Source organism: Anomaloglossus baeobatrachus, chromosome 1, assembly GCF_048569485.1.
Source record: "Anomaloglossus baeobatrachus isolate aAnoBae1 chromosome 1, aAnoBae1.hap1, whole genome shotgun sequence".
NCBI lineage: Eukaryota > Metazoa > Chordata > Amphibia > Anura > Aromobatidae > Anomaloglossus > Anomaloglossus baeobatrachus.
The window spans coordinates 976,827,551-976,846,142 of NC_134353.1; the positions used below are offsets into that span (position 1 = coordinate 976,827,551).

The following is an 18,592-nucleotide window of genomic DNA, read 5'->3' on the forward strand; positions in this document are numbered from 1 at the left end:
GAGGAAGGCGGCTGAGTCTAGGGGGGGCGGCGGCTGAGTCTAGGGGGGCGGCTGAGTCTAGGGGGATGTAAAGTCTGCAGGGGCAATGTACTAATCTGGGGTGGCAGCAACAGAGTCTGCGGGGGCAGGTGGGGATGGCCGCCGAGTCTGTGGAGACAGCGGTTGAGTCAGTGGGCAGCCGAGTCTCTGGGAGCGGTGGTAGCCTGCCGGAGAGAGCAACAGAAACAGTGGGGGGTGGCAGAGTCTGAGGCAGAACAAGGCAGAGACTGTGGGGGGCCAGTCTATGGGGGCCACATTGTGAATCAGCGATACCACTCACCTCTCCTGGGAACCGCTTTCCATTTACAGTGTGCTCTGACCCTGGACTTCTCCGAGACCCCCAGTGGAAATGGAGCTGTGCTGCTTGGTAAATATGAGGAAGACCCCCGACTATCTTCAGACTGTCAGGTAGTGTCAGAACCACTGTGAGTGAAGACAGTGACAAATATTAGTATCACAATATCTGAGCACTGGCAGTCATGATGGACTATTGGGGCCATGACTCCTACATGGTTCATGTTCACACTGACGCCACATGTTCACCAGCGATGAAGAGTCAATGGTTGCTCCTCAGTGCTTACCAGTGCTTACCAGTGCTTACCAGTGCTTACCAGTGCTCACCATTACTCATCAGTGCTCACCAGTACTTACCAGTATGTCTGTTGTTTTCTAACTTCAAGGAATCAGCAGCCGTCAGGTCATAGCCAGAGAGCAGGATCGGAGTCAAATGAGGGTCAAAAGTCGTATTCTGTGTATCCACATTAATAGGAGACTGAGACCCCAAATCACAGTCTGGAAAATCCTGACCCCACTCCAGGACATCTGTCACACAGGAGAAGCACAAAGACGGGGTTACCTGTAATCACCCCACCACGCTGACCAGACTCCGACAGACAGACACCGACACAGACACCCCTCAGCCTGAAATGACCACCTCACACTAATAAAAAGGGTCAGATGCTGATAATCTGGAGCTGATAAGCTCTGTGGCAGGGCCACTCTTAATGGGGGCTGCACTTTGTGGGGGACCACGCTTCAAGGAAGCAGTTCTTGTTCTCTCATTAACTAAACCTATGACAACACCTGTACTTCACAGGTAAAGCATTAATCAATTATAAAGTTGTCAAGACACGAGGCGGTCACAGACGCCACACACAGGTGGTGAATATGTGCCGCCCCCCTCCTGTGACACCCGCTGTCACCTCTGCCCCGCATTATAGCTGCCCGGTTGTCGGCTCTTACCTGTGTAGCTCCAGTGATGATGACCAGGACCTATGATAAAGGATATAATATTATTAAATGATCAATGGCTGCAATTATGAAAAAATAAAAAGTACAACTAAAAATGGTGGAATATCAGGTTTAACAAGAGAAGACCCTGCCGGCGATCTGCAGGGGAGACGGTAGGAGGGGATAGCAATGTTACTGATGGTTATGGGCCCTCAGGATGGGTCTGGAGATCAGAAGTCAGATGGTTCAGGTAGTGAGGACCAAATTATAATGGAAGTGTGGCGCCCCTGAGGCTCAGTCGCCACAGGGTACTGCATCTCTTTTAAGATGTAGTATTCATGCCGGGTAAGAGGGGGTTAATAACTGATGTTTTTCACTTGCACAATCCCCAGCCCATGAGTCAGCTAGTTATACAACACAGGAAGCCAGAGAGCCTGGGGAATTCCCACCACTAAGAGTCATCCCAAGGGTGGGGGCTGCCTGAGGAAGTGAGAAAACACAAACAGCTGCTAGTCAGATCAGTCTCGGACAGAGAAGCAACAACAGCTCCCTGGAGGGTGTGTGATCCAACTCCCCTCAAGGAGACCGCCTCAGATGCATGCTTCAGAGCTATCTCGGGAAATGAGAATAGTTTGAGACTTTGAACAACACGGTACCTGGAAGGAGTGCTTCAGAGCTCTTCTAGGTGGAACCGGTCAGACTGGAAGAGGACGAGAGGCAACCAGTGGAGATGGTGAGACAGAGGAGAACATGGTAGCTGGAGGTTGAGCCTAATCGTTCCCACAGTGCCAGTGCTGACAGGGTGCAGAAGCCCTAGGGCAGATTATTATCTATGTTGTCTGCCAGAATATGCAGGGGATGGGGATTTAAAGTCCCATCGCACACCACCCATTTTCCCAGAGCACTGTGACACATAGGATCCTGGGTCGGGATTGCAGCCAGGCCCCATGGCGAGGATCCGCGCCACCTGTATACGGGACGCAACACTGGAGCACCTAAGCCGCTTCAAGCCACCAGGATCCACAACCAAGCACAATGGAGGTCTCACTCTCCACAGACACCTGTGTTGCCACTGATTTACCCGGGATCGGCTGAGGCCCATCGCAGCAGAGAGGCACACCTCCGGAGCATCTTTAAGAACGGTGAGTAAAAAGAACTTTGAACCGCAGCATCCTGTGTCATCCCTGTCTTTGCCCTCGCATCAGCCCTCCCATGGACTACTGGCCCCGTCATCCACAAAGGGCCCGCTCCACCTGTGGGGAACGATACCATTACGACTGCCATAACACCTGCCCCGGTGAGGAATTTTGCAGCGGCGGTTACTCCCTGGCTGCATACCACAGGTGGCATCACGACAAACTTTCCCAAATACCCCGCTCCCCCCACCATTCGCTGTACGCCTCGAGGCAACAGAATCGGGCGAGGCCACCCATTACAACGTCTAACCCAACCTGCGTTTGCCCGGAAACGAGTAGGTTAACCACCTGCCTCGTGGGGCGCTACAGAAGCATGGAAGAAGTCCTAGAGAAGAAGAAAGTATGAGGACAGATTATATACTGGAGATTATGTGTGGGAAGATATCAGGAGATTAGGGAGAGATGTATGGAGAGGACAATGTTATGATTTAGGGACCGAGGAGGATCAAAAAATGTGGAATCCCAAAAAGGTAACAGAGTGGCTGGAAACTTAATGGACTGCAGACCTAATCCTGACACACAACTAGAAGTAGCCGTGGGGCGTGCCTACGATGACCTGGACGCCTCGACAAAGCTGGAGAACTAAATAATCTCACAGATAGAGATATAAGAAAGCTAATCTGCCTCGGAGTAGTCCCCAAAGATAGATAGTAATAAATACCAGCACTTCTGATATGGAAAAAACCAACCTCTCCCCCACTGTATCAGCACTCAGATGTTACTGGGATCCAAAAACACTAATACAGATGAGGGACCGAATTAATACCAAGCATGACAAACACAATACCTTGCAGAATCATGGAGATAAGTATACAGACACTCCCAACAGGGAATGATCCCATTCCACCAAGAACTCCACACAGGCAAAATAGGAATCATGCATTAGTATCAAAGCAGAAAAAACAACAAGAAAATGGAAAACAAACAACAGAGGTACAAAGACCACTTATCTGTGAGGAGTTCTGGTAGTGAGCAGGGCTGGTTACAGAATGTCCTTAACACACAGGAAACGATTGAGCACCGGCAAGTAACAAGAGAAAACTACTCAGTTAAATAGCCCAATCTGACCCTGATTGCCAGTCCTCCACAGGTGTGTGGCTTTCATTCCACACATCAACTGCACCACCAGCACTGACCACAAGAGGGAGCCCCGAACTGGAAAACATATTCACAACAGGACAGGTTATATACTGGAGATTATGTGTGGGGGGGTATCAGGAGATTAGGGGGAGGTGTTTGGAGAGGACAGGTTATATACTGGAGATTATGTGTGGGAGGTATTAGGAGATTAGGGGGAGGTGTATGGAGAGGATGGGGGTTTTGGCAGGTCCTTAATACAGTTGAGATAATAAGTATTGGATCCCTTGCCGGTTTTGCTGTTTCCCCTGTCTATACAGAATGGAGCGTTCCATTTTTCAGGGATCACATGTAAAGAGACTGAGAGGCAGAGGTGACCGAAAATACCCAAAAGTGACCCCATTCTAAACACTGCACCCCTCACACTGCTCAACACCACATCCAAGAAGATTATTAACCCTTCAGGTGCTTCACAGGAACCAAAGCAATGAAGAAGGAAAAAATGAAAATTTTACTTTTTCCCACAATAATGTTACTTTAGCTATTCAATGTATTGTGCAATTTCTCCTGAGTACCCAGATACCTCATATGTGGTCCAAAATGAGATTTGAGGCACAGTACAGAGTGAAGAAGGGAAGGAGCACCATATTTGAGTGATGATTTACTTAGAATGCTCTGAGAGTGCCATGACATATTGGCAGTGTCCCTGCCAGAACAGCAGAAACCACCCACAAGTGACCCCATGTTACAAGCTGCACCCCTCAATTAATTCATCCAGGGGTGCAGTGAGCAGATTGACACCACAGATTAGTCATAAAATGTTATACTGTGACGCCCCTGGACTATCAGGTCATCACAGGGTACTGCACAAGCTGCCTTCCATGCAGAGGGGAGGTGAGGAGTGTAGTGAGTTGAGTTGAGTCGAGTTGAGTGGAGGAGGAAGTCGGGAGTGGGGACTCCCGAAGTAGCTGCCTAGGTTGCAGACTGTGGTCTGGGCCTAGAGGAGTCGGACCCCCGGTCGCAGGGGATCGTGGCGAGGTGCTCGGACCTGTTGAGGAGGAAGGCCGGCAGCCTGGCCCTATTACCAGTCCGGGAATGAAGGCACGATGGGGTACACAGACCCTAGGTCGGGGGGTAGCTTCAGGCAAGCCGACAATTCCCAGCCACTCCAGAATTGGGGCATTAGTGCAACGAGGGGGATAGGACTTTCCAACCAAAAACGATCCAGAAAATCCCAAGTGTGAGCCCTGATAGCAAGCTCCCATACTTAGCCATAGTAGGGAGCGGTGCCCAGCTAGTTCCAAGCTACCAGGCCATCAAGTTGAAATCTAAACTAAGTGCCGTGAGGCAGGTCACGGATCACCAGGCAGCACCACTTGGGGACGGGACCCGGACGAGCTCCCCTCAGCAGCAGCGGTACCCAGATACTTGGTTTACCCAGTTGTCGGTGTCTGCTTATGAAATGAGTGAGTACGAGAGTGACCCCTTCACATCCCCACGGCACTTCCTTCCTTTCACCAAGTCCCGGGGCATGCCCTACACGTGGAGGTTTCCAACACCTTGCTGCCCCGTTCCATCATCCCCGGGAACTCCCAACAGCAGCGGTGGTACTCCTAATTACCACACACCACGGGTGGCGTCACGAACTATAACTACCCTGTAAATACTCCCTTCATTCGAGTGGCCGCACGACCCGCGGGTCCGAAGACCCTCGAGCCACAGTGAACCCGGATCCGAGCAGCTCGGCTGCTTCCACAGGGGCGGTACAATACTATTGGGCAGTAAAGAAAACATAATTACATTTTTACCACTAAAATATTGTTTTAGTCCCAGATTTCCAACTTTCACAAGGGATTAGGTAAAAAAAGGCTCCAAGAATGTGTTATACAACTTCTCCTGAACGTGGCAATACCCCACATGTGACTGTACAGTACTGTTCTCCCACACCGCAGGGCTCAGGAGGGTAGGAGCACCATTTGATTTTTGGGGCACAGATTTTCCTAGAATAGTTTGTGGACTCCATTTGCAGAGCCCCTAAGTGCCAGAACAGAAGAAACCCCCCCCAAGTGACCACATTTTGGAAATTACACATAAAAGCGGAAAGACAAACAAAAACAGGACAGTGAGGCGATGTGCGTACGTTGCCTTTTTTGTGACCACAAAGATGCAGCATTCTTATGCATTTTTGGCCGCTAAAACACACACACACAAAAAAGCACCCGCAGTAAAAAAAAAGCGCATAAAAAAATGCATGCGTTTTTGCACATTTTACTGCGTTTTTTGCTGCATTTTTGTTGCTGCATTTTTTACAATGCATTACATGGGTGAAAAACGCCGGCAATAATGCAGAAATAATCGACATGTTGCATCTTTATGGTCACCACAAAAACGCACCTAAAACAAAACTGCAGTGTGCGGACAGCAAATATGAAAACTCATAGACTTTGCTGGGGAAGGAAGTACATGCAGTTTTAAGACCAAAAACGGCGCGAAAAATGAACCGTGCGCACATAGCCTTAACGTTTATCTAACGTTCATGGAAATAATCCCCATTCTGCTGCCATAAACGTAATCCTGATAAAATGGAAAAATATAGATAGTATGAAGAAAATCTACATTCAAAGAAATTGGTCCCATTTGGACTATTTTCACCTTGTCCTCGATATATCCAACTGCTGCCGATTCGCGATATATATTTTTCTGCATTCAAATGTACTGTATGAATTTATCATGTCTCCTTTTGGGAATCTATGTGTAGTAAGATTAGATACATGATGTATTGTTTTGGAAGGGAGCAACTGTTATGGTTACCTATAACGTACTTCCCAATGTGCATGTTGCGCCTGCGCTGTCTTGTCGACGGCGGACTTGCCATCAATCAGGTGGCGGCGCATGCGTGGGGGCTGCATGACGCGACCCTGCCGATGTGGGGAGTGATGTATGCAGAAGCCCTTTTGAGCAGGCATTTAAACATTTGGTGGTCAGAACGAGGAGAAACTCCTCTCCCTCCCTGAAGAAGCCATACGTGGGAACATTCACTTCCCCCAGCGAAACATACGTTGGTGGGTGTTGGGGGAGCCCTTTTGCTACAGGATGCATTGGCCACCTTTAGGAGCACTTGGCTCTTTATTGGCTATGTGATGCATTACTTTAAAGGCATGGGTATCTGCTCATTACATCTACCACCATGGGTTGCCTGACGGGCATTGATTTCATCCCCTTTTGCTACTATATGCTTTATATTGAAAAAATTCCTTCTGCACGTGGCACTTTATAAAGAAATTAATAATGCATTTTTGGGAATGTTATCTATATATTTGAATGTCCTGGTGCATGTATACCATTTGCTATATTCCTTGTCTACTATTTCATACCCTTCATTTAATGTAGTGTAGAAAATGAGATTCTTTCTAGTGCCAAAATGTGTTGGTGCTAATAATTGTCCTGTTTTTATGTTTGTCTTTCCGCTTTTATGTGTCACCACTTTTTGTATTTAATAAATTTACTCTTTTGCACATATAAATACGGGAGGACGAGAGTTATATCACTAATGAGGCAGCAGAGTTACTCCGGACTCAGTTTGGCCGCTGTTCTGCGGTGTCCGTCTTTTCAACGGTGAACAAAACTGTTGCTGACCGCACTTTTGTGCACATCTAAAAAGATGCATAAAAATATGGACACCGCCGAAACACAGGCCAGACATGAGCTCAACGGACACTTTCCGTTGGGAATTATGTCTGACTCATGTTTTTTTTAAAAAGATTTACACATAATCCCGGATGTAAACGCTCAGTGCAGAGCGCAGGATAAATATGAGCCGCACCACAGTGCAAGCTTTTAGAGGCAGAATAAACAAATCAATAGCGGTTGAAGAATTGCCTTTATTTTTTTATTTTATTTTATTTTGTACTCTTTGTACCTCGCAGTATAACTGATTCAGTGGCTTTATTCTTCCGGTCAGTACAATTACAGATATATCAGATTTAGCTAGTGTTTGGGGTTTTTTTTGGGTTTGACAACTTATTTATTGCATCACTGGATTTTGAAGATTATAATTTTTTTTCACTTTTCTGCTGACAGTCATGTGAGGGCTTGTTTTTTGCGGGATAAATTGGAATTTTTATTGGCACCATTTTTGGTCACATAATTTTTGATCGCTTTCTATTCCACTTTTTGTGAGGCAGAATAAAGAAGAAACATAAATTCAGGATAAGTTGTTTGTTTTTTATTTTTTTAACGCATTTCACTGTGCTGTAAAAGTTTTATTCTTCAGATCAGTATAATTACAGTGACACCTCATTTATGTAGTGCGTGGGTTTGTCGCTTTTACACCAAAAAAACTATTTTACAGAAAAAATACAGTTTTTGCATTGCTGTATTTTGAGTGCTATAACATTTATATTTTTTTTTTGGCTGATGGAGCTGTCTGGTGGTTTGTTTTTTGCAGGACATGATGTTTTCAGCGGTACCATTTTTATTTATATGACTTTTTTGATCGTAATTCATTCCACTTTTTTTCTTAGCTGTACGATGAAAAGACAGTGTTCACTGAAGGGGTTAACTATTGAGCTTCATAGCTCAGGTTGTTACAGATGCTGCAATACCAAATAGATCTAAATATTTTTTTATATTTTCTCGTTTTCCCAACTTTTTTTTAACTATTTAACACATATATATATATATATATATATATATATATATATATATATATATATATATATATATATATATATATATATATATATATATATATATATATATAGATTAGTATACAGTATATATGTGTGTGTGTGTGTGTATTTATTTTTTTTTGTAACTCTATATTTTTACTTTTTTACTTGGTCCCTTTCTGGGACACTAACTTTCAGTGATCTCATCACTGATATAGTTAACTGCAATGCTTGATCTCTGCAGTTGGTTATAAGTGTCAGCACTGCTATCACAGCATTGACACTTCACCTAACACACCATCCGTACAGCATGGTTTGTGGGGCGATCTGTAGCTGGGTGACCCGGGGTCATCATGGTGATGACCCAGTGTTGCTATGGCAATGATAGGGTCCCTGTGATCGCATTACAGGGACCTTACCACCACGCAGAGGTAAGCAATTCCTCTCCCTGCCTCCTGAATGCTGCAATCACATTGATAACAGCATTTAAGGGGTTAACTACTGGGAGAAGTGCTGACACTGCTCCTGGCAGTGAGAGCTGGGTCCCTGCCACAAGATAAGCCAGTGACCTGGCAGTGATCCTGGAGGTACAGCGTAGGAACTCCCACAATCACCAAGATGTACTGGGTACATCTTTGGTCATTAAGGCCCAGAGAGTCAGGACATAACCAGTACGTCTAATGTTGGTAAGAGGTTAGGAAACTCCTACTCTGCACTCATTACCTGGATTAATTCCACCTGTGTGACCTCGTTACCTGTATAAAAGACACTTGTTCACACAAGCACACTCCAACCTCTCCACCATGGCCAACACCAAAGAGCTGTCTGAGGACACAGGAACAAAATTGTTGACCTGCACAAGGCTGGGATGGGCTACAGGACAATAGGCAAGCAGCTTGGTGAGAAGGCAACAACTGTTGGCGCAATTATTAGAGAATGTAAGAAACACAAGATGACTGTTTAATCTTACTCGATTTGGGTCTCCATGCAAGATCTCACCTCGTGGGGTAAGGATGATTCTTAAAAAGGTCAGGAATCAGCACAGAACTACACAGGAGGACCTGGTCAATGACCTGAAGAGTGCTGGGATCACGGTCTCAAAGATTACTGTTACTAACACACTATGCCATCATGGATTAAAATTCTGCCCTGCACGCAAGGTCCCCCTGCTTACACCAGCACATGTCCAGGCCCGTTTGAATCATCCAGATGGTAATTGGTGAACTTCCGAGGAGGCATGGGAGAAGGTCATGTGGTCAGATGAGATCAAAATAGAACTTTTTAGTGTCAACTCAACTTGCTGTGTTTGGGGGGAAAAGGATGATGAGTACAACCCCAAGAACAGCGTCCCATCCATGAAGCATGGGGGTGGAAATGTCATACTTTTCTGCAACTGTATTGAATGGAGGTTATTAGGGTCATGTATTGCAAGATTTTGGCTAACAACCTCCTTCCCCCAGTAAGAGCATTGAAGATGGATGGTGGCTGGGTCTTCCAGCATGGCAATGACCTGAAACACACAGTAAGAAGCATTTCAAGGTCCTTCACTGGCTGAGCCAGTATCTAGACCTGAACACAATATAAAATCTGTGGAGGAAGCTGAAACTTAATGTTGTCCAGTGACAACCCTAAACCTAAACGATCTGGAGAAGATCTGTATGGAGGAGTGACCTGAAAGATCTGGAGAAGATCTGTATGGAGGAGTAACCTGAAAGATCCAGAGAAGATATGTATGGAAGAGTGACCTGAAAGATCTGGAGTAGAGCTGTATGGAGGAGCGACCTGAAAGATCTGGAGAAGATCTGTATGGAGGAGTGACCTGAAAGATCCAGAGAAGCTCTGTATGGAGGAGTGACCTGAAAGATCTGGAGAAGATCTGTATGGAGGAGTGACTAGAAAGATCTGGAGAAGATCTGTATGGAGGAGTGATTAGAAAGATCTGGAGAAGATCTGTATGGAGGAGTACCTGAAAGATCTGGAGAAGATCTGTATGGAGAAGTGACCTAGAAGATCTGTATGGAGGACTGACCTGAAAGATTTGGAGAAGCTCTGTATGGAGGAGTGACCTGAAAGATTTGGAGAAGATCTGTATGGAGGAGTAACCTGAAAGATCTGGAGAAGATCAGTATGGAGGAGTGACCTGAAAGGTCTGGAGAAGATCTGTATGGAGGAGTAACCTAAAAGATCTGGAGAAGATCTGTATGGAGGAGTGACCTGAAAGATCTGTATGGAGGAGTGACCTGAAAGATCTGGATGGAGGAGTGACCTGAAAGATCTGGAGAAGATCTGTATGGATGAGTAACCTGAAAGAGCTAGAAAAGATCTGTATGGAGGAGCGACCGGAAAGATCTGGAGAAGATCTGTATGGAGGAGTGACCTAGAAGACCTGTATGGAGGAGTGACCTAACAGATGTGGAGAAGATCTGTATGGAGGAGTGACCTGAAAGATCTGGAGAAGATGTGTATGGAGGAGTGACCTGAAAGATTTGGAGAAGATCTGTATGTAGGAGCGACCTGAAAGATCTGGCGAAGATTTGTATGGAGGAGTGACCTAGAAGATCTGTATGGAGCAGTGACCTGAGAAGATCTGTATGTAGGAGCGACCTGAAAGATCTGTATGGAGGAGTGACTTGAAAGGTCTGGAAAAGATCTGTATGGAGGAGTAACCTGAAAGATCTGGAGAAGATCTGTATGTAGGAGCGACCTGAAAGATCTGGAGAAGATCTGTATGGAGGAGTGACCTAGAAGATCTGTATGGAGCAGTGACCTGAGAAGATCTGTATGTAGGAGCGACCTGAAAGATCTGGAGAAGATCTGTATGGAGGAGTAACCTCAAAGATGTGGAGAAGATCAGTATGGAGGAGTGACCTGAAAGATCTGGAGAAGATCTGTATTGAGGAGTGACCGGAAAGATCTGGAGAAGATCTGTATGGAGGAGTGACCTAGAAGATCTGTATGGAGGAGTGACCTGAAAGATCTGGGGAAGATCTGTATGGAGAAGAGACCTAAAAGATCTGGAGACAATTTGTATGGAGGAGTGACCTGAAAGATGTGGAGATGATCTCTATGGAGGAGGGACCTGAAAGATCTGGAGAAGATCTGTATGGAGGAGAGATCTGAAAGATCTGTAGAAGATTTGTATAGAGGAGTGACCTGAAAGATCTGGAGAAGATTTGTATGGAGGAGTGACCTGAAAGATCTGGAGAAGATCTGTATGGAGAAGTTCTGGAGATGATCTCTATGTAGGAGGGACCTGAAAGATCTGGAGAAGATTTGTATGGAGGAGTAACCTGAAAGATCTGGAGAAGATCTGTATGGAGGAGTAACCTGAAAGATCTGGAGATGATCTGTATGGAGGAGTAACCTCAAAGATGTGGAAAAGATCAGTATGGAGGAGTGACCTGAAAGATCTGGAGAAGATCTGTATTGAGGAGCGACCTGAAAGATTTGGAGAAGATCTGTATTGAGGAGCGACCGGAAAGATCTGGAGAAGATTTGTATGGAGGAGAGATCTGAAAGATCTCTAGAAGATTTGTATAGTGGAGTGACCTGAAAGATCTGGAGAAGATTTGTATGGAGGAGAGATCTGAAAGATCTGGAGAAGATCTGTATGTAGGAGCGACCTGAAAGATCTGGCGAAGATTTGTATGGAGGAGTGACCTAGAAGATCTGTATGGAGCAGTCACCTGAAAGATCTGGAGAAGATCTGTATGGAGGAGTGACCTGAAAGATCTGTACAGAGGAGTGACCTGAAAGATCTGTATGGAAGAGTGACCTGAAAGGTCTGGAAAAGATCTGCATGGAGGAGTAACCTGAAAGATCTGGAGAAGATCTGTATGTAGGAGCGACCTGAAAGATCTGGCGAAGATTTGTATGGAGGAGTGACCTAGAAGATCTGTATGGAGCAGTCACCTGAGAAAATCTGTATGTAGGAGCGACCTGAAAGATCTGTACAGAGTGATGACCTGAAAGATCTGTATGGAGGAGTGACCTGAAAGATCTGGAGAAGATCTGTATGGAGGAGTAACCTCAAAGATGTGGAGAAGATCAGTATGGAAGAGTGACCTGAAAGATCTGGAGAAGATCTGTATTGAGGAGCGACCGGAAAGATCTAGAGAAGATCTGTATGGAGGAGTGACCTAGAAGATCTGTATGGAGGAGTGACCTGAAAGATCTGGAGAAGATCTGTATGGAGAAGAGACCTAAAAGATCTGGAGACAATTTGTATGGAGGAGTGACCTGAAAGATGTGGAGATGATCTCTATGGAGGAGGGACCTGAAAGATCTGGAGAAGATCTGTATGGTGGAGAGATCTGAAAGATCTGTAGAAGATTTGTATAGAGGAGTAAGGAATAACGTTTGGAACACCATTCTAAGTCTGAACTGGGTGCAAAAACCTAAAAAAACATCACTATGGGGAGATAAGGTATGCACACCAGTGACTATGTAAGGGGAATACATGAAATAGCAGAAACTGCTGTGTGAATACTGACTTGAAAAATCCAATAGCTATATGTAAGAGTGAAAATGTGAAAAATGGAATCTGCATTACTGCCATGAACATATGAATCAAGAGAAATCTAGCTACTGAATTGATCAATGCAATAGAGCCCCAACACTACGCCAAAGTATTTCTCTACGTTGGGGTCCCTAGCTTGTGTGTGTCCTCTCATGCAGTTAAAAAACTTACCGTGTATGGGAAGCTGAGACCCAGGCTATTATGCGTATGATATGGATTGGCAATAGGTGTGTATGGGGAGGGTTCACAAACGAAAAACTACTTACAAATAAGGAATAACGTCCAAAAATATCCATTTCATACGCATAAATAGCCTGGGTCTCAGCTTCCCATACACGGTAAGTTTTTTTAACTGCATGAGAGGACACACACAAGCTAGGGACCCCAACGTAGAGAAATACTTTGGCGTAGTGTTGGGGCTCTATTGCATTGATCAATTCAGTAGCTAAATTTCTCTTGATTCATATGTTCATGTCAGTAATGCAGGTTCCATTTTTCACATTTTCACTCTTACATATAGCTATTGGATTTTTCAAGTCAGTATTCACACAGCAGTTTCTGCTATTTCATGTATTCCCCTTGTATAGAGGAGTGACCTGAAAGATCTGGAGAAGATTTGTATGGAGAAGTTCTGGAGATGATCTCTATGGAGGAGGGACCTGAAAGATCTGGAGAAGATCTGTATGGAGGAGAGACCTAAAAGATCTGGAGAAGATTTGTATGGAGGAGTGACCTGAAAGATCTCGAGATGATCTCTATGGAGGAGGGACCTGAAAGATGTGGAGAAGATCAGTATGGAGGAGTGACCTCATAGATCTGGAGAAGATCTGTATTGAGGAACGACCGGAAAGATCTGGAGAAGATTTGTATAGTGGAGTGACCTGAAAGATCTGGAGAAGATTTGTATGGAGGAGAGATCTGAAAGATCTGTAGAAGATTTGTATAGTGGAGTGACCTGAAAGATCTGGAGAAGATTTGTATGGAGGAGAGATCTGAAAGATCTGGAGAAGATCTGTATGGAGGAGTGACCTGAAATATCTGGTGAAGATTTGTATGGAGGAGTGACCTAGAAGATCTGTATGGAGCAGTCACCTGAAAGATCTGGAGAAGATCTGTACGGAGGAGTGACCTGAAAGATCTGTACAGAGGAGTGACCTGAAAGATCTGTATGGAGGAGTGACCTGAAAGGTCTGGAAAAGATCTGTATGGAGGAGTAACCTGAAAGATCTGGAGAAGATCTGTATGTAGGAGCGACCTGAAAGATCTGGAGAAGATCTGTATGGAGGTGTAACCTGAAAGATGTGGAGAAGATCAGTATGGAGGAGTGACCTGAAAGATCTGGAGAAGATCTGTATGGAGGAGTGACCTAGAAGATCTGTATGGAGAAGTAACCTGAAAGATGTGGAGAAGATCAGTATGGAGGAGAGACCTAAAAGAGCTGGAGAAGATTTGTATGGAGGAGTGACCTGAAAGATCTGGAGATCATCTCTATGGAGGAGGGACCTGAAAGATCTGGAGAAGATCTGTATGGAGGAGGGACCTGAAAGATCTGGAGAAGATCTGTATGGAGGAGTGACCTGAAATATCTGGAGAAGATCTGTATGGAGGAGTAACCTGAAAGATGTGGAGAAGATCTGTATGGAGCGATTTGAAAGATCTGGAGAAGATCAGTATGGAGGAGTGACCTGAAAGATCTGGTGACGATCTGTAGGGAGGACTGACCTGAAAGATCTGGAGAAGATCTGTATGGAGAAGTGACCTGAAAGATCTGGAGAAGATGTGCATGGAGGAGAGATCTGAAAGATCTGTAGAAGATCTGTATAGAGAAGAGATCTGAAAGATCGGGAGAAGATCTGTATGGAGAAGTGACCTAAAAGATCTGGAGAAGATCAGTATAGAGGCGTGACCTGGAAGATTTGGAGAAGATCTGTATTGAGGAGCGACCGGTAGAGTTGAGTGCGGTTCTAGGTTCGTGGTTCTCCAGTTCGCGGCTCGAGTGATTTTGGGGGCTGTTCTAGATCGAACTAGAACTCGAGCTTTTTTGCAAAAGCTCAATAGTTCTAGATACGTTCGAGAACGGTTCTAGCAGCAAAAAAAAACAGCTAATTCCTAGCTGGCTTTCCGCTGTAATAGTGTAAGTCACTCTGTGACTCACACTATTATGAAATTTCAGTGTATAGTGTGCGGGAACAGCGCCTTCAGATCACTGCTGTTTGTATAATGGCGATTGCCATTTTTTTTTTTTTTCCTTGTCTTCCTTCCCTAAGCGTGCGCGTGTAGTGGGGCGGGCCAGCATGTCAGCCAATCACAGACACACACAGCTAAGTGGACTTTTAGCCAGAGAAGCAACGGTATGTGTGATAGGATGTCCATGTCACATGTCCCTGCATTATAAAAAAGGACATTTTCCTCCAGCACGCCATTATCTGCCTTCTGCGTCCTTGGTGTCAGACATCACTGGCGCAGCTCCGTCCTGAGTCCTATCGCCGATACTGCTGTATGCGCTCCATAGACAGCGCTGGACAGCTTAGGGAGAGCACTTTCTATCAGTCCTTTTAAGGGCTCAAACCGGCAGGGTCAGAGCCATAGGTGACAGGTCCTGAAAACAGAGACAGCGTCTGTGTAGCCAAGGTCAGGGATTTCCTCGCTGCATTTCCCCATTAGGAGGGAATAGAAAGGCAGGCTTCCATTCCTCTACCCAGAGCCCCACAACCCTGGCACTGTACCCTCGTGTCCTCTGCACACTCCAACTCATTATAACTAAGCCATTATACTAGCAAACACTGAGTGAACCTAGTGGCATCCTAAACGTGGCTGTTGGACTTCTGTATAGTCCCACTAGTGCACAGATATTTGCAGCACGTCTGCCTGCATTGCACACTCCAACTCATTGTTACTAAGCCATTATACTAGCAAACACTGAGTGAACCTAGTGGCATCCTAAACGTGGCTATTGGACTTCTGTATTGTCCCACTAGTGCACAGATATTTGCAGCACGTCTGCCTGCATTGCACACTCAAACTGATAGTTACTAAGCCATTATACTAGCAATTTATGCTGCCAGTTTAAGGGCCGTAGTTGCATTGTCAGGGATATTTATTCTTTATTATTCTGCTGTTAATAAAGCTAGACCACCGCTGCAATCTACATCACCTCTCAATTTTTACTACCACATTTTCAGTGCACAATCTTGTTGCAATCAACATGAGTGGCAAAATGACAGATGCTGGTGCAATGGGGAAGAGGCGTGCTGGAAAAGGAAAAAAAGGGTTTGTCCGTGGGGAAGGTGGCAAAGCTCCATTAACATCTGCTGAAGATAGACCATCTACCAGCAAAAGTAAGATGTCTACTACTTACCATGGACAATCCGATGTGCTCCCTTTTTTACGGACACGAACAACAGGAACAAAGGTAGATGATGGCCAAAAAAGGAAAATGCTTGAATGGATCTCAAGTGGTCCAACAAGTGCCCTATCAGCCACTTCAAGTACCGCATCCAAAAAAAAACCAGTCCTCTGAGTTGTCATCCCAATCAAACTTGCTTTCTCCCAGCTCTGAAGTCTCCATCCGCCCTGCACAGTATGGTGGAACTGAGATGGCTGAGTCTGCAGAGCTGTTCAGTCACACTATAGCCTGGGAATCAGAGGTCTGCTCCCAAGCTACAGTGAGTACAGACCAGGAAATGGTCTGCAGTGATGCCCAGAACCTTTGTGACTCTGATTCAGGCCGTGAGGACCAAGTTTCTGAGCATAATGTTGACCCTTTGTCACAAACTGTAACACCTGTGGTTATAGACAATGAGGAACATACTGATGAAGATGAGACGCAGATACCCGATTGGGATGACAACTTAAATATTCGGTCAGGGCAAGAAGAGGCTCGGTCTGAGGGGGAGGGGAGTGCAAACACAACAATTGATGATGAACTTCTAGATCCCACCTACTGTCAACCCCCAGTCAGGCACTCGAGGAGGTCAACAGAGGCGGTGGAGGAGGATGCAACCGACAACGAAGTTACCTTGCGCCTTCCTGGACAGAATCGGAGCACTGGTAGCACATCTACAACTGCATCCTCAGCCACCACTCTGCCTCTGAGCACTAGTCGGGGGGGCTCAGCAGGTCGCATGACCTCTAAGCCTTGCCTAGCCTGGTCCTTTTTTGACATAGAAAAAGATCGCCCAAATTATGTGATGTGTAAAATTTGTCATGATTCTGTTAGTAGAGGTCAAAACCTCAGCAGTTTGACAACTTCTTCCATGAATCGTCACATGACTAAATATCATAAGTCCCGGTGGGAAGCTCACCGTGCTGCAATGCGGCCTAGCGGAGCGAACCATCCACCGCCTGCCCCTTCCAGTGCATCTTCTAGGACTGTGGGGACAGCTGTCACACCTGGTTTTCCACGCACAACTTCCACCACTGTAACCGCAACAGGCACTTTGCTTGGTAGGTCGTCAGTTGGTTTGGAAGGGGAAACAAGGGCTGGTGTACAGCTCTCTCAGACATCGATAGCACCAACGTTGGATGAAGGCAACATCATGTCTCCGCCTGCACTTTCCTCACAAACCTGCATTTTTCCAGGGACACCCTACTCAACACCGTCTACACACAGCAGCCAGATCTCTGTCCCTCAGATGTGGTCAAATAAAAGGCCATTTCCTGCGACCCATGACAAAGCTAAGAGGTTGACTTTATCCCTCTGTAAGCTCTTGGCTACCGAAATGCTGCCTTTCCGCCTAGTGGACACACAGGATTTTAGAGACCTTATGTCTGTCGCTGTGCCCCAGTACCAGATGCCTAGTTGCCACTACTTCTCTAAGAAAGGTGTGCCCGCGCTACACCAGCATGTCGCAAACAACATCACCGCTTCCTTGAGAAACTCTGTGTGTGAACGGGTGCATTTCACCACTGATACTTGGACCAGTAAGCATGGACAGGGACGTTACATGTCGCTGACTGGGCACTGGGTAACTATGGTGATAGATGGTGAAGGGTCTGCTGCACAAGTCTTGCCGTCCCCACGACTTGTGTGTCAATCCTCTGTCTGTCCAAGTTCCGCCACTGCTTCTGCCTCCTCCACCTCATCTGGGTCCTCCACCTCCGCCCCAAGCCTGCCTGGTCAGGCCACCAGCGTTCTCACTGCGCAGAAGGAATCACGCACCCCTCATTACTATGCTGGCAGCAGAGCGCAACGGCATCAGGCGGTCTTTAGCTTGACATGCCTTGGGAATAGGAGTCACACAGCTGAGGAGTTGTGGTCAGCTCTGTGGTCAGAGTTTAATAAATGGTTGTCTCCACTCAACCTGCAGCCTGGTAAGGCCGTGTGCGACAATGCTGCAAACCTGGGTGCGGCCCTTCACCTGGGCAAGGTGACACACGTGCCTTGTATGGCTCACGTGTTGAACCTTGTAGTCCGGCAATTTTTAACACACTATCCCAGCCTAGATGGCCTTCTGAACAGGGCACGAAAACTGTCTGCTCACTTCCGCCGTTCAACCGCCGCAGCTGAGTGACTTGCATCTCTCCAGAAGTCTTTCGGACTGCCGGTTCATCGCCTGAAATGCGATGTGGCGACACGCTGGAATTCGACTCTCCACATGTTACAGCGACTGTGGCAGCACCGCCGAGCCCTGGTGCAATACGTCATGACGTATAGCCTGGGCCAACGAGATTCAGAGGTGGGGCAGATCACCCTGATGGAGTGGTCTCAGATCAAGGACCTATGCACCCTTCTGCACAGTTTCATCATGGCGACGAATATGTTTAGCGCTGACAATGCCATTATCAGCATGACAATTCCAGTCATTTACATGCTGGAGCACACGCTAAACACTATTCGGAGTCAGGGGGTGGGACAACAG

The 18,592-nt window shown here is 46.2% G+C and overlaps 1 protein-coding gene across 1 annotated transcript in view; it reads right to left on the minus strand.

The window, feature by feature from the left end:
• Positions 1-18,592, minus strand: part of LOC142266757 (carbonic anhydrase 9-like) — a 75,341-nt gene that overhangs the window by 18,264 nt on the left and 38,485 nt on the right. The window contains exons 2-4 of the mRNA XM_075332322.1: positions 1,282-1,311; positions 691-861; positions 320-462 (exon numbers count right to left, since the gene is read on the minus strand). Of these exons, the coding sequence (XP_075188437.1) occupies positions 320-462; positions 691-861; positions 1,282-1,311 (344 nt within the window). The remainder of the gene's footprint in view (positions 1-319; positions 463-690; positions 862-1,281; positions 1,312-18,592) is intronic.